Source organism: Corvus kubaryi, unplaced genomic scaffold (genome assembly GCF_017639235.1).
Source record: "Corvus kubaryi isolate FWS band 111438036 unplaced genomic scaffold, C.kubaryi_AGA036_p1.0 37152, whole genome shotgun sequence".
Lineage (NCBI taxonomy): Eukaryota > Metazoa > Chordata > Aves > Passeriformes > Corvidae > Corvus > Corvus kubaryi.
In genome coordinates this window covers 404,403-416,495 of record NW_024581040.1, presented here as the reverse complement: position 1 = coordinate 416,495, position 12,093 = coordinate 404,403, and the positions used below count along the sequence as shown (strand labels likewise).

At 57.8% G+C, this 12,093-nt stretch overlaps 1 protein-coding gene across 4 annotated transcripts; it reads left to right on the top strand.

The window, feature by feature from the left end:
• Positions 1-960: 960 nt before the first annotated feature.
• On the top strand, positions 961-9,487 carry LOC121661414 (myosin light chain kinase, smooth muscle-like). Of its 4 annotated transcripts, none has more exons than XM_042021582.1 (11): positions 961-1,171; positions 2,036-2,115; positions 2,465-2,638; positions 2,992-3,082; positions 3,204-3,407; positions 3,650-3,867; positions 4,306-4,429; positions 4,508-4,660; positions 4,825-4,945; positions 5,025-5,115; positions 5,450-5,788. In XM_042021582.1, exons 3-11 carry the CDS (start codon positions 2,623-2,625, stop codon positions 5,584-5,586), a joined length of 1,155 nt encoding a protein of 384 aa, XP_041877516.1. In that variant the 5' UTR covers positions 961-1,171; positions 2,036-2,115; positions 2,465-2,622; the 3' UTR covers positions 5,587-5,788. The 4 variants fall into 4 exon arrangements, 3 of the variants coding, with proteins under 3 accessions (XP_041877516.1, XP_041877517.1, XP_041877518.1); XR_006014969.1 differs by lacking the exons at positions 961-1,171; positions 5,450-5,788 and adding exons at positions 6,940-7,143; positions 7,894-9,487 and having other exon boundaries at positions 1,927-2,115; XM_042021583.1 differs by lacking the exons at positions 961-1,171; positions 5,450-5,788 and adding an exon at positions 6,940-7,574 and having other exon boundaries at positions 1,927-2,115.
• The last annotated feature ends 2,606 nt before the right edge of the window (positions 9,488-12,093 follow it).

The window sequence follows — 12,093 nt, the reverse complement described above, 5'->3', positions numbered from 1 at the left end:
GGTCGGGGTGAACCAGGGGGGCCTGGTGGGCACCCCGTGGGCAGCACGAGTGGGTTTGGGATTGGGGGTCACCTGGAAATCCCATCCTGGCCTTGCCAGAGGATCTCTCAGGCAGATGGGGACAACTGGATTGCCAAAGCAGGAACACATGGCTGCCTGGATGCGACTGCTAATGATTAATTAATTAATTTCATTAACTAATTAATTTTCTAAGGCACAAGGAGAGGGTGCCCGTGGTGGGTAAGGCACTGCTGGACATTTCAGATGGGTCACCTTCCCAAATCCAAAAACAAAGGTGTGTGACAGGGCCGGGGCAGTGGCTAGTAAATGAAGTGCTGTCGGTAACGAGAAAATCCCAAAGGATGGATTGATCTGCTCGTCGATCCCTGGACCAGCAGCCAGCTTTTCCTGCTGTTGATGCCCCGTGGGCATGATGCTCCATCCAGAGGGAATGCGGCTCCTGAGGGATTCACCCTCCAGCCACGTGCTCGATCCTGGCACATCCCGCAGGGACGTGGGTGATGCCAGCCCTCCACAGATCCCCCAGACCCCAAATCTTTGTCCCCTCCGGGCCTTTTTCTGCTCTTTTTTCTGCTGTCGCCGGGACCAGCGTCAGACCAACACTGACATCAAGTGGCTGCCGGGATCCCTGGCACTCCCGGGCTGTCTCCTGCCTCTCCGTGCGCCGGGAGCAGCCCAGCACCACCCGCCCGGCCTCATCCTGCTCCGGACAGGGACCGAGCCGCGCCGCAGGTGCCGGGTGTCCATCACCGCTCCCCGGGCGGGCGGGATGCAGCCAGCCGTGCTCCATCTGCCTGTGCCCAGCCAGGCCACCCCGTGTCCTATCCTGTCCCCGGCAGTCGATATCGCAGCGGGGTCGAGCCGAGCGCTGGCGGCACCGCCGAGCCCGGAGCATCCACACGTCCCTCACCCCCCGGGAGCCGGGGGGGACCCCTGCCCACCGCACCCCCGTCCCCAGCTCTGCCCCTCCGCTGGCAAGGTCGCGGTGACAAAGGCACAGCGAGGTCGTGGTGACCCTGCCATTGCCCTGGGGACATTCGTCCCCTAATCCCTGCCGTGGACTTTGGCCGAGCCTGGGAGCGGCACTGGGACGCGTCTGGCGGCTCTGGCACGGCCCCAAATCTCCCCGAGACCCGGCTCCGGACAGCAGGTAACCCCAGGTGACACCCCCTCTGCTCCGGCTGCTGTGACACCGGGCTCCCCAGGCATTTCGGGTCCCTGTGAGGTGCCACTGCCTGATCCCCGGGTCTGGAGACAGCTCCGGGAGGAAATCACGGTGTTCTTCCCATTTTAAATCTGGGCAGACTGGGCAAATGGCAGCACCGGGTGCCAGAACGCTCCTGCTTTTGGGGAATAAAAGCTGGGAAACGCATTTTTCCTCCAAACGACCTGGTCTGGAGGCCCAGAGGAGTTTTGCAACTCCCCGTTCACCTTCATCCCCTCTTCCGTGAAGCCGAAGCCCAGGGCTTGTCCTGGGGAGAGCAATGGCTCTGCTGGGATATTGACTGCAGGTGGAGCAGGGACGGGGGGCAGCTGTGGGTGCTCAACCCCTCTGCAGGAACCCACCCATGGGTGGGAAGGAGGCGGGGGTTGGCCGGGGCTGGGCTGACTGTAGATTTAACCCCTGAGAAGTTCTGGGTTCTGGATAGGGGCTGGGAGGGCAGAGCAGGGCTGGGGTCTCTGCCCTGTAACGAGGTGTGTCAGGTCTCTGCAGCCTCCCCGCCCTGGGGCTTCTCTGCCTGAGCCCTCCGTGTTGCAAACCTGTGGCTCTGCACGGTGCCAAGTGGGGTGTTGGGGGTGTTGGGCCACGGTCTGGGGACGGCTCGCTGGGGGTGGGGGTTGTTTATCCCCCAAGTCCGGAAGCGCTCTGCTGGGAAGGAAAGGGAGGGGAAAGTCTGGGCTGTTCCCAGCACCGGAGTGGGAGGGATGCTCCCAGCTGTACCCCAAGACATTCCCATATGTGTGGTCCCAGTTGTCCTCAACCTCCAGCATCACCCCCTCCTTCCCTCCTCAGCTCCCTGGTGGCTCTGCAGTGACTGGGAAAGGTCAGGGACCTGCAGGTGGCCTGGAACAGGAGGGACTGGACAGTGACAGGTCAGTGCTGTGGCTCTTGGGTTGGGGTTTGGGTGCTGCTGCCTGACACCCTTGGGTGTCATTGTCCTGTCCTCCCAGCCTTTCTGGGGACAGAGTGTGGTGCGGATGTGTAAGGAAGCAGCTCCTTTGCCCTAGAAGTGCGGTTTTCCTGGGGATTTCCTGGCTGATGTAAGACAGCGCATGGGGAAAACATCGGCTTGGAGCCTGAGGCTCTCCTGGGAAGGGGTTGTCCCCATCCATAAAGGGGTCTTGCTTTAAAAGTTGGCTTTGGGTCCATCAAGAGGGCTCCCTCAGGGGGGATGGGGAGTGTGGGTGCTGGTGAAGCAATGCCGGTGGTCTCCTGTGGCAGGGAGAAGGTGCAGAGCCCCCAGGAGCAGCTGGAGCAGAGACACGGCCGTCACCTGCCCCAGCACCCCTGTCCCAGCTCGGGGCTGCCAGAGCCTGGGGGACACATCCAGCTCCTGTCCTGACTGTGGCAGCGCCCTCTGAGGAGCTGGCAGCACCACCATGTCCCAGGCAGGAGGTACAGCAGAGCCCTCAGTCTGCCGCGGGGAGGCACAGGGGACTCCAGCCCTGGTGTGACTCCATCCATCTCCCTCTATCAGCACCAATCTCCATCCCATCCTGGGCCCACTTCTCTTGGATTTTTGATCCTAAAGGCACCTTTCACCCCAAACCTGACTTGCAGGGTGCTGGGCTGCTCCAGGGGCTCCTGTCCCCGTGTTCTCCCCAGGTCCCATCCACACTGTGTGGGAAGGGTGGTTGGTCCCAGAGGGAGCAGGGGAGACACAGAAATTGGTGCTGGAGGGGAAGACAGGCCCCGGGGCCCCAAAACATGGGGGATCCCTGCATGGCCCACCTTAATCCATCCACCAGGAGCTGAGGAGGCCTTTGAACACTGTGATGTGGTCATCAACAGCCAGGACAAGGTTTCGGATGTGTACACACAGCTGGAGAAGCTGGGGGAGTAAGTGAGGGTGCCATGTCCCCACCAGCTGGGGGTGGCCCATGGCTGTCCATGCACAGCCCTGGGGGGATGCAGGCGGGTGGTGGTGGCTCCTCCATCCCTCATCCTCACTCTGTCCCAGGGGGAAATTTGGGACAGTGTACAGGCTGCAGGAAAAGGCCACCGGCAAAATCCGGGCCGGGAAATATTTCCGGACGCGCACAGCAAAGGAGAAGCAGACGGCTCAGGCTGAGGTGGAGCTGATGAACCTCCTGCATCACCCACGCCTCGTGCAGTGCCTCGACGCCTTCCAGGGCCCCACCGAGCTGGTGATGGTGATGGAGTAGTGAGTGGGGGGACAGTCAGATTTGGGGGTGGTGGGGCAGTGCTGGGCTCTGCCAGGGGGAGCTCTGAAGGTGGCGAGGGGCCCCTGTGTTGTGAGGTGTGGGAGGGATGGGGAACCTGGAGACTCCGGAGTTATGAGTGGTGAGATCCTCCCAGAGCACCGAGTCCGGGTTCTCTGGTGGGGCTGCCCCTCCTTGGGGCTGGTAGATCCCAAAGGGGTCCCCAGCACCTCGCTGTCCCCAGCGTGGCAGGTGGGGAGCTCTTTGAGCGCATTGTGGACGATGACTTCGAGCACACGGAGCCCAGCAGTGCCCAGTACGTGCGGCAGATCCTGGAGGGGCTGCGCTTCATGCACGGCCAGGCCATCGTCCACCTCGACCTCAAACCCGAGAACATCGTCTGCGTCAGCCCCGACAGCCACTGGGTCAAGATCATCGATTTTGGCTTGGCACGCAAGCTGGGTGAGCAAGAAGGGGCTCCTGGAGGTCCAGGGCAGGGACTGGCACTGGGACAGGGATCTGGCCTGGCACTGGCAGGGACAGGATCTGGCCTGGCACGCCAGCGAGGAGCTTGGTGTCCTCCTGCTTGGGACACCAAACCAGGGCCCTTCCTGACAACCACACGATGCTCTGGGGAAAGCTGGGTGTGCCCAGCCCTGCTGCTGGGCTGAAGACCCCCAAGCCCCCTGTGCCTGTGGGTGCCTGGCACACAGAGATGCTCTAGGAGGGCACCAGGACCTGCAGTGGACCTTGGAGGGTGGCAGCTCCCTCTGGGCACAGGGGCTCATCCACCTGGGGTGTGTTGGTGTGTCCTGTGTCCCAGACACCTGTCCCACGGCAATCCCAGCTGGACACCTGCCCCGGGGAGATCCCAATTGGCCTCCTGCATCTTCTCTGCAGCTCCAGACACCCCCGTGAAGGTGTTGCACGGCACCCCTGAGTTCATGGCTCCAGAAGTGGTCGCCTTTGAGCCCGTGAGCTTCTCCACGGACATGTGGAGTGTTGGTGTCATCTGCTACATCCTGTGAGTGCCCTCCTGGGCAGGGCAGGCTGGGCTGCAGGGGGCTGAGCTGTCACTGATGTCCTGGGGTCACCTCTCCAGGCTGAGCGGGGAGTCCCCCTTCCAGGGGGACACCGACATGGAGACACTGAGCAATGTCACAGCTGCCCAGTGGGACTTTGGGGAGGAGACCTTCTCGGAGATCTCACAGCAAGCCAAGGACTTCATCAACCAACTGCTGCAGAAGGACCCCTGGTAGGGCCTGGGGGTGGCTGTGGGGTGCTGAGCTGGGCTGGGCTGGGTTTTGGGGTGCTGAGGGGGTGGGCAGGGGAAAGCTCTGCCTGTTTGGTGGCGGGGACACTCCAGATGAGAGTCTGAGGGTGGAGCAGCCCCTGTGACCCCCCCTCTGTGTGCTGCAGCCGGCGACTCCCCAGTGCAGGGGCTCTGCTGCACCCCTGGCTGCAGCACCCCCAGCCCAGCAGCCCCAAGGTGCTGTCGAAGGAGAGGATCAGGCAGTTCCTGGCGCGTCGCAAGTGGCAGGTACCCGGCAGCGTGACGGGGACACGGGGTTGGGGATGGCTCAGGCTAAAGGGCTCAGTGCTCCTTCTCTTCCCTGCAGAAAACAGGGAAAGCCCTGCTGGCTCTCAAAAGGCTGACCCTGCTGTCCCAGAGCCTGGAGGGGAAGGTGTCAGAGGCTCAGGATGAGGAAGGTGACGGCCCCTGAGGCACCATTCCCAACCCCCCCCAGCCCATTCTCTCTGCTTTGCCATCTCCACCTTGTGCTCCTGGCCAGCTTCTCCCTCTTTTTGCTCCAGCCTGGAGCAAACACCCCGGCCTGTCCCCACAGTGGCATCTCTGCTCCAGGCCCCAAGGGTCTCTCCATCCTCCTCGCTGTGTGGGGGGGTCTCTGATGCAGCCTCGGACGGGCTCATCCCACTCTGTGTGACCCAGAGCTGATCCCCATGGGTGCCTCCTGCACCTCCAGCACAGGAGGGAGGTTGGACCAGCCAGCTCCTCACCCTTCCCTCTGCCCATCTCCTGCAGGCCTGGGCTGCAGCCCAGAGAAGGAACAACCCTCCGGGGCTCTGCCCCAACAAGGTCCCAACCCCTCAGAGCTGCTGACAGACCGGGACGAGGAGGAGGAGGAGGATGGTGGGAGCATTGCAGCCCCAGGGCAGTGACAGCGTGGCCCTGTCACCCCCATTCTGGACCACCTAGAGATGGGGATGGTGCCCCCTCCAGCAGCTCCCACAGTGCCCTGGCCAGCCTGGGGCAGCCCTATACCCCTCTGTGGGTCAGCTCTGGGGTGCTGTGGTGTCCCTGTGCTGCTGTCCCTGCAAGGACTGGGCACCTGCTGCCAATAAAGCACTGACAATCTCTGCACTCCCTGTGCTGGTCCTTTTCCCCCCAAATTCACTGGGAGAGGTGGGAAAGAGCTGCTCAAGCTGTGCCCACCCTTTGGGAGCTGGGATCAGGCTCTACCCCACCTGGGCCTCTCGAGGAGCGATGCTGGCCGTGGGCTCAGAAGAGTGTTCCCTCCTCAGCAGGAGGGTTGGCAGTCTGCCCTGAGCTCACAGAAGCCAGGATGAGCCCTGAGGCCTCTGGTGTCTCCATTTCTGGGCCAACTCTGGTACCAGTAGGGCTGAAAAATGCTGTGGGACCTCCAGGCTCGGCCTAAGGAGGCAGCTGGGGCAGAACTCGGAGTTTGGGGGCCCTGGGGAAGAACAACCCCAGGCACCAGGATGTGCTGGGGGACACCCAGCTGGGACAGAGGGGTGGGGGTCCTGCCGGACACAGGGGTGACCATGAACCACCAGTGGGCCCTTGGTAAAAGGTGGTGAATGGGATCCTGGGCTGCAGGATGAGGGAGGGATCATTCCCAAATTCAGTGAGGCCATCCCTGGAGGCCTCTGCTCTGCTCTGGGGCCCCACTACAGCAGCGACATGGACACACAGGGGACAGTTTGATGAAGGATGAGGGAAAAACTGGAGCCCCTCACCCAGGAAGAATGTCTGGGAGAGCTGGGATTGTTTAGGGAAGAGAAGGCTCAGAGGTATCTCATCGCTACCTGAAGGGAGGATGAAACCAGGCTCTTCTCAGCAGCACCCAAAGTCCGTGGGCACGACCTGGAACCTCAGGAAAACACTTTATTACTGCTGATGGAGCACTGGCACAGGTTGCCCAGGGAGGCTGTGTGCTCTCCATCCTTGCAGGTATTAAAAACCTTTCTAGGCACAGTCCTAGGGCCCCTGCTGGAGCAGAGGTGTGGACCAGGTGCCCTCCAGAGGCTCCTTCCAGCATTAACCACCATGGGATTCCATGAAACCCCTCCTCCTGTTGAAGCTGGGCTGGGGGCTGCTCTCCCCCAGCACCTGCTGATGCCAGAGGCTTCCTGGAGGTGCCCTGGTTGGAGCAGCCCAGCCCTGTGCCCAGCGCCAGGGTCCAGCTGTGCCAGATAATGCATGGCTTCAACCCTTCCTCCTCCTCTTCCTGGAGCAGGGGCAAGGAGGAAACTGTTATTTTTATTAAACAGAACCGAATCCACCCACGCCGTGGAGGACACGTGTCTGAGAGCCACTGACGGGACACAGCTGAAGGGGATGCCAACCCTCGGAGCTGCTGTGGAGCAGTGATGACAAATCTGTTTTGGGCAGTTTGCTGAAGCCCCTGGAAGCTGGTGGCCATCACAGCAGGAGGATCCACGGCAGGATTTGGCATCCTGCAGCCTCCAGAGATGGTAGAGCAGCCCCAGTGCCTGAACCCCTTGGCTGCGGGCACTGTGGCTCTTCTCTGCTCTTCTCTTGGGCTCATGGGGAGGAGGTGTCACCTCCCTGTCCCTGCGTTGTGGGACAGACTCTCCAGCTGCCAGGGCTTTATCAGTGCCCAGGCCTGAGCTGAATTTTTGTGGCAAAAGCCTGTTCCTGTTAATAATGTCCATGGCTGACGGGTGCATCTGACCATGGGAAGCAGGACAGCACCGGGGGGTGGCAGATTGTCACACACCCTGCCCGGGGCTCGGTGCTCTTATCTCTTGGTGGAAATAGATGAAATTTAAGAAGGAAATTTATTTGGAAACTTTTATATGGACCTGCTGCTGGGGAATGGGGAGCCCTTTTGGAAATCCCCAACGTTCCCTGCAGAAAAGGAGCTCAGGGGGGACCTTGTGGCTCTGCACAAGTCCCTGACAGGAGGGGGCAGCCGGGGGGGTCGGGCTCTGCTCCCAGGGAACAGGGACAGGAGGAGAGGGAACGGCCTCAGGCTGGGCCAGGGGAGGTTTAGGTTGGATATTGGGGAAAATTTCTTCATGGAAAAGTTGTCCAGCCCTGGCACAGCTGCTCAGGGCAGGGGTGGAGTCACCATCCCTGGAGAGGTTTAAGAGCCGTGTGGATGTGGCACTTGGGGACAGGGGCCTTGGCAGTGCTGGGGAATGGCTGGACTCGATCTCAGAGGGTTTTTCCAATCTGAATGATTCCGTGATTCCTTGCAGGGTCCAACCCTGGCTCTCCAGCAGCTGTGTGAGACATCCTGACAGACCTCACCTGCTTCCTCTTCCTCCCATGTTTGCAGCAGGAGCCGTGAATTCCCTGCTCCAAGTTGGAGGAGAAACTCCTTAGAAACAAATAAACAAACAAAAATACTCCATATTCTGCCCACAGTGCTTCCCATCCCAGAGTAGCAGAGGGAGGCTGAGGAACCCCTTTCCCACACATCACATCCCGGTTTTTACCCTCTATCTATCCCGTGTTTTCCTCATCACACAGATTCCAAACCCATCCCTCGGGAACGGCGCTGAATGTGCTCAAGCTGCAGATGATAAGCAAACACCAAGTTGCGTATAATCAATCCCTTGATGAGCTATTTACCATGTGACATTACCAAAATATTTCTGCTTGGGAAAGATGTTTATCTTCCTCTGTTTTCCAAACTCCTCGTGGCCCTGAAAATCCAAGTCCCAGGACTCCGGACAGGAATTTTTTTTCTCTAATCCTATATTTATACTGTAAAAACCTGATTTACCTACAGAAGAAACTTATTTACTGACAGAAGACATGTGTTCCTTCTCCTTCCACTGCTTCCCGTGGCTTAACACATTAAACTCTGCAATTCAGGAAGGAATGGAGAGTGGATTACACCTGGAACTCATCACAGCCACTGAGAAATTCAGCAGTGCTGAGAATAGAATTCTAATCTCAGGATCTCACAGGCAAAGGAATTAAGATCTTGTCCTTCCATCAAGACACTCTTGGGTTGACCTTCACTTCAGCCACACAACCCCAGAGTATGTCCTCAGATCCTCAGGAATCCTCCATGGGGGCAGAAAGGATGAGTGATGTCCCCTGGGGAATCTTGAGAAGTGGTTCCCACCTTCTCTCAGGTATTTCAGGTGCCCCCAGGTCCAGCTCTTTGAGGAACATGAAGTGGGATCAGCTCTCCAAACACCCTCAAGTTTCTGGAGCTTTATCCTTCAGTGCCGAGGGATCAGATAACCTCTGGCTGCACAGTCTAAATCTGGGAGTGCCTGTTTGGATGAGGGAATATTGCCTCGGTAGCTCGGACATCAAGAAATAGGATTTTTTTTTTTTTGTGGACCTGCAAATTTAAGGGAAAAAAAAAATCCATTCCTGCTTGAGTGTTTTCCAGAGAAATTAAATTAATTAAGAAAACAAACGGAAGTGTCTGAGATCACCTTGAATGTAAAAAATGTAGCCCTGGGCACACATTGAAGGTGATCATTTGAATGTATCGTTTCTAGAATGGTTTTTTAAGGACTTTTATTACAGGAAGCGAGCAGCCCTGGGATAATTGAAGCCGTCAGGTCAACACCCTCGTGTACCAAACACGAGGAGAGCGGTGAAAGGAGAGAAGACATGGGTGGTGACAAGGGTGTGGTGCAAGGGACCGCATCATTGTCCACATGGACAAGCCTGAGGTGAGGGTGGCTCGATGGAGGGAGAAGCTGTGTGTGCTGAAGGAGCACCAGGAGCACCTGAGCTGGGATGCACTCACCTCCCAGCAAAGCTGCCCAGGTGAAGAGGACACCCAGTGGGGTGTCCTCACTTCCCAAAGGTCCCAGCCAGCGTCTGAGGGGTCAGGAGGCTCTTTGAGGTCACAGGAGCTCAAGAGCCATCGCCCCAAGGTGCAGCACTCGGGAGAGGAGCAGATGAGAGCAATGAAGTCCTGCCAACCACGGGTGGTCTGGGTGGTCTCTCATCTCCAGAGACATCCCAGTGCCTGGGGCTGGGATGAGGGGTGGGCAGGATGCTCCCCCAGCTCGTCCTGCTGGTGTCACTGGTACAAGGACTGCCACGTCCAGGCTGCACCAAACACCTCCAGCAGCCCAAAATCCAGCCTGGGCTCCCCGTCTCCTGCTCGGTTCCGTGCCCGTGGGAATCGGGAGAATCCAAACCCCTCCTGGAGCGCCTCCCCCTGCGAAGGGCGCTGCGAGCCCGTCCCTCCCAGCGCACGGCCCGTGTCCCACCCGGCTCCCCCAGCCCTGCTCGCCCCTCGCAGCCCTCCCCGCGGCCAGGAGATGGTACTGTTGGCCTGGCCCTGCTTCTGCTGGGGCTCAACCGCGCCCAGCTCCTCGCACCTTTTTCCAGCCGAGGTCAGGGAGGTGTTGCCTGGATGCGCTGACAGCTCTCTGGTTTCATCCCAAACCGGCTGCTCAGAGAAGCTGTGGCTGCCCCGTCCCTGCAAGTGTCCAAGGACGGAGCTTGGAGCAACCTGGTCTTGTGAAGGTGTCCCTGCCCATGGCAGGGGTGTGACTGGGGGCTGGTTAAAGCCCATTCCAAGCCAAACCACTCCATGATTCCATGATCCTGGCATGCAGCAAGGTGCTCATGGAGGTCCCAGACCTTGGAGTCCCCACAGTCCCCTGCCCCATAGCAGAGCCTGTCCCCAAAGTGGGGATGGAATCCCCGGTCCTACACATGGTCCAGGGGACAATATTCCCCCCCAGACACTCCTCTGGGACCTCATCAGGATGGCTGACCCTGTGCCCACAGAGGACTGCAACGCCTTCCCTGAAAAACCTGGATCGGGAAATGAAATGTGAAATATTTAATGAGAAGCTGAAATATTTAACGAAAGAGATTTCAACTGCAAAATTGAGCCTTGGAATACCAGAACAACCCCAAATATGGGTGACCCCAATTTTGGCACTGCTGAGCTGTCTATGAATCCTCTCCCAGCTCCCAGATCCCCAGGGACAGTGGGATGGACACAACGTCGCTCCAAGGGAACGCAGGGAATCGGTGCCTGCTGTCCTCACGTGTCCCCTGCCCGGAATTTGGGGTTTGCAAAGGGCGGGGGAGTTTGGCAGAACAGGCCCGGCGCGTTCCCCCGGTCCCTGCGGTGCCGTGGGTGACACCGGGCAGGTCCTGCCGGGCCGGAGGTGCCTCGGGAGCCGGATGGATGCGGCAGCGCCGGCGTCTGGCCTGGGGCTGGGCAGGGGGGTTCAGACCACGGCAGCTCCTGGGGCTGCCAGGATCCCCTCTGGATCCGTCCCCATCCCTCAGCACATCTCTCCTCGAATCTTCGGATTTAGCAAATTTCACCAAAACTCCGTGAATCTCACCGGGTCTCACCCAGTCTTGGTGAATCTCACTGAATCTCACTAAACAGCACTAAATTTCACCGAATCTCAGCAAATCTCAGCGAATCTCAGCAAATCTCAGTGTCTCTCACGGAACCTCACCGAATCTCAGCAGACCTGACCTGTGCACTGCCCTCTGTCCTGGCAGGGCCCTGATCGATGGTCACAGCAGGATCCCGGCCCGTGCCGGGCTCCGGACAGGAGCCGCGTGTCCGAGGGGTGAATCCGGTGCCACATCCCGATCCCTGTGCCGGGGGTGCTCTGCCGGGGGCTTGGGCGCTGTGGCCCCTCTGGCACAGCCAGGGGACCCTGCGGGTGCCAGCCCAACTCTGTCCCCTGTCCCTGTGAGCCCCGGCCGTGGCACCCTTGGCCGAGGTGGTTCCGTCCATCCGGATTTATCCCGGCCTGTGGCAGGAGCATCCCAAACCGTTGGGATTTGGCCCCCCCCGTGTGTCCCCACCCACAGGGTCCCCTGCCCAGGGTGTGATGAGTTTGCTCGGGCTCGGCGCTCCCTCCTGGGCTGGCTGAGGTGGGAGAGGGAGCCCAGCACCTCCCGAGTGCTCTCCCTGCTCCCACTGCCTGTAAAAAAAACCAGTCATGGAATAGAATGACATTTAAAAGGAAATAAATGAATTAATTTTAAAAATAATAAGGTAAAAAATTTAAGGAAAATCAGTTAAAACAAAACAATAAATAATAAGAGATCAAAGTGTAAATAAAATATTAAATAAATGAAGTACAATAAAAATATAAAATTAAATAAAACTAAATTATATAAAATAGTAGAACATTATTGTAAGGTAAAAGGAAAGTCAAACAAAAAGCCTAAAAAAAAAAACTAATGGAAATTTAAAATAATAGAATAAAATAAAATAGTTAAATAAAATGTAATAAAATAAAACATACATAGAAAATAAAAATTACAGCAGAAGTTAAATAAATAGAGTGAAAGTAAATTTAAAATAAGAATAAAATAAAGTGTAATAAATAAGGCAAGATAAAATAAAGGGAAAACAGGAATAAAAAATAAAATAAAGTAAAATAATAAAATAAAAAACTTAAGAATAATATTTTAAAAGATAAAGTAAAGTA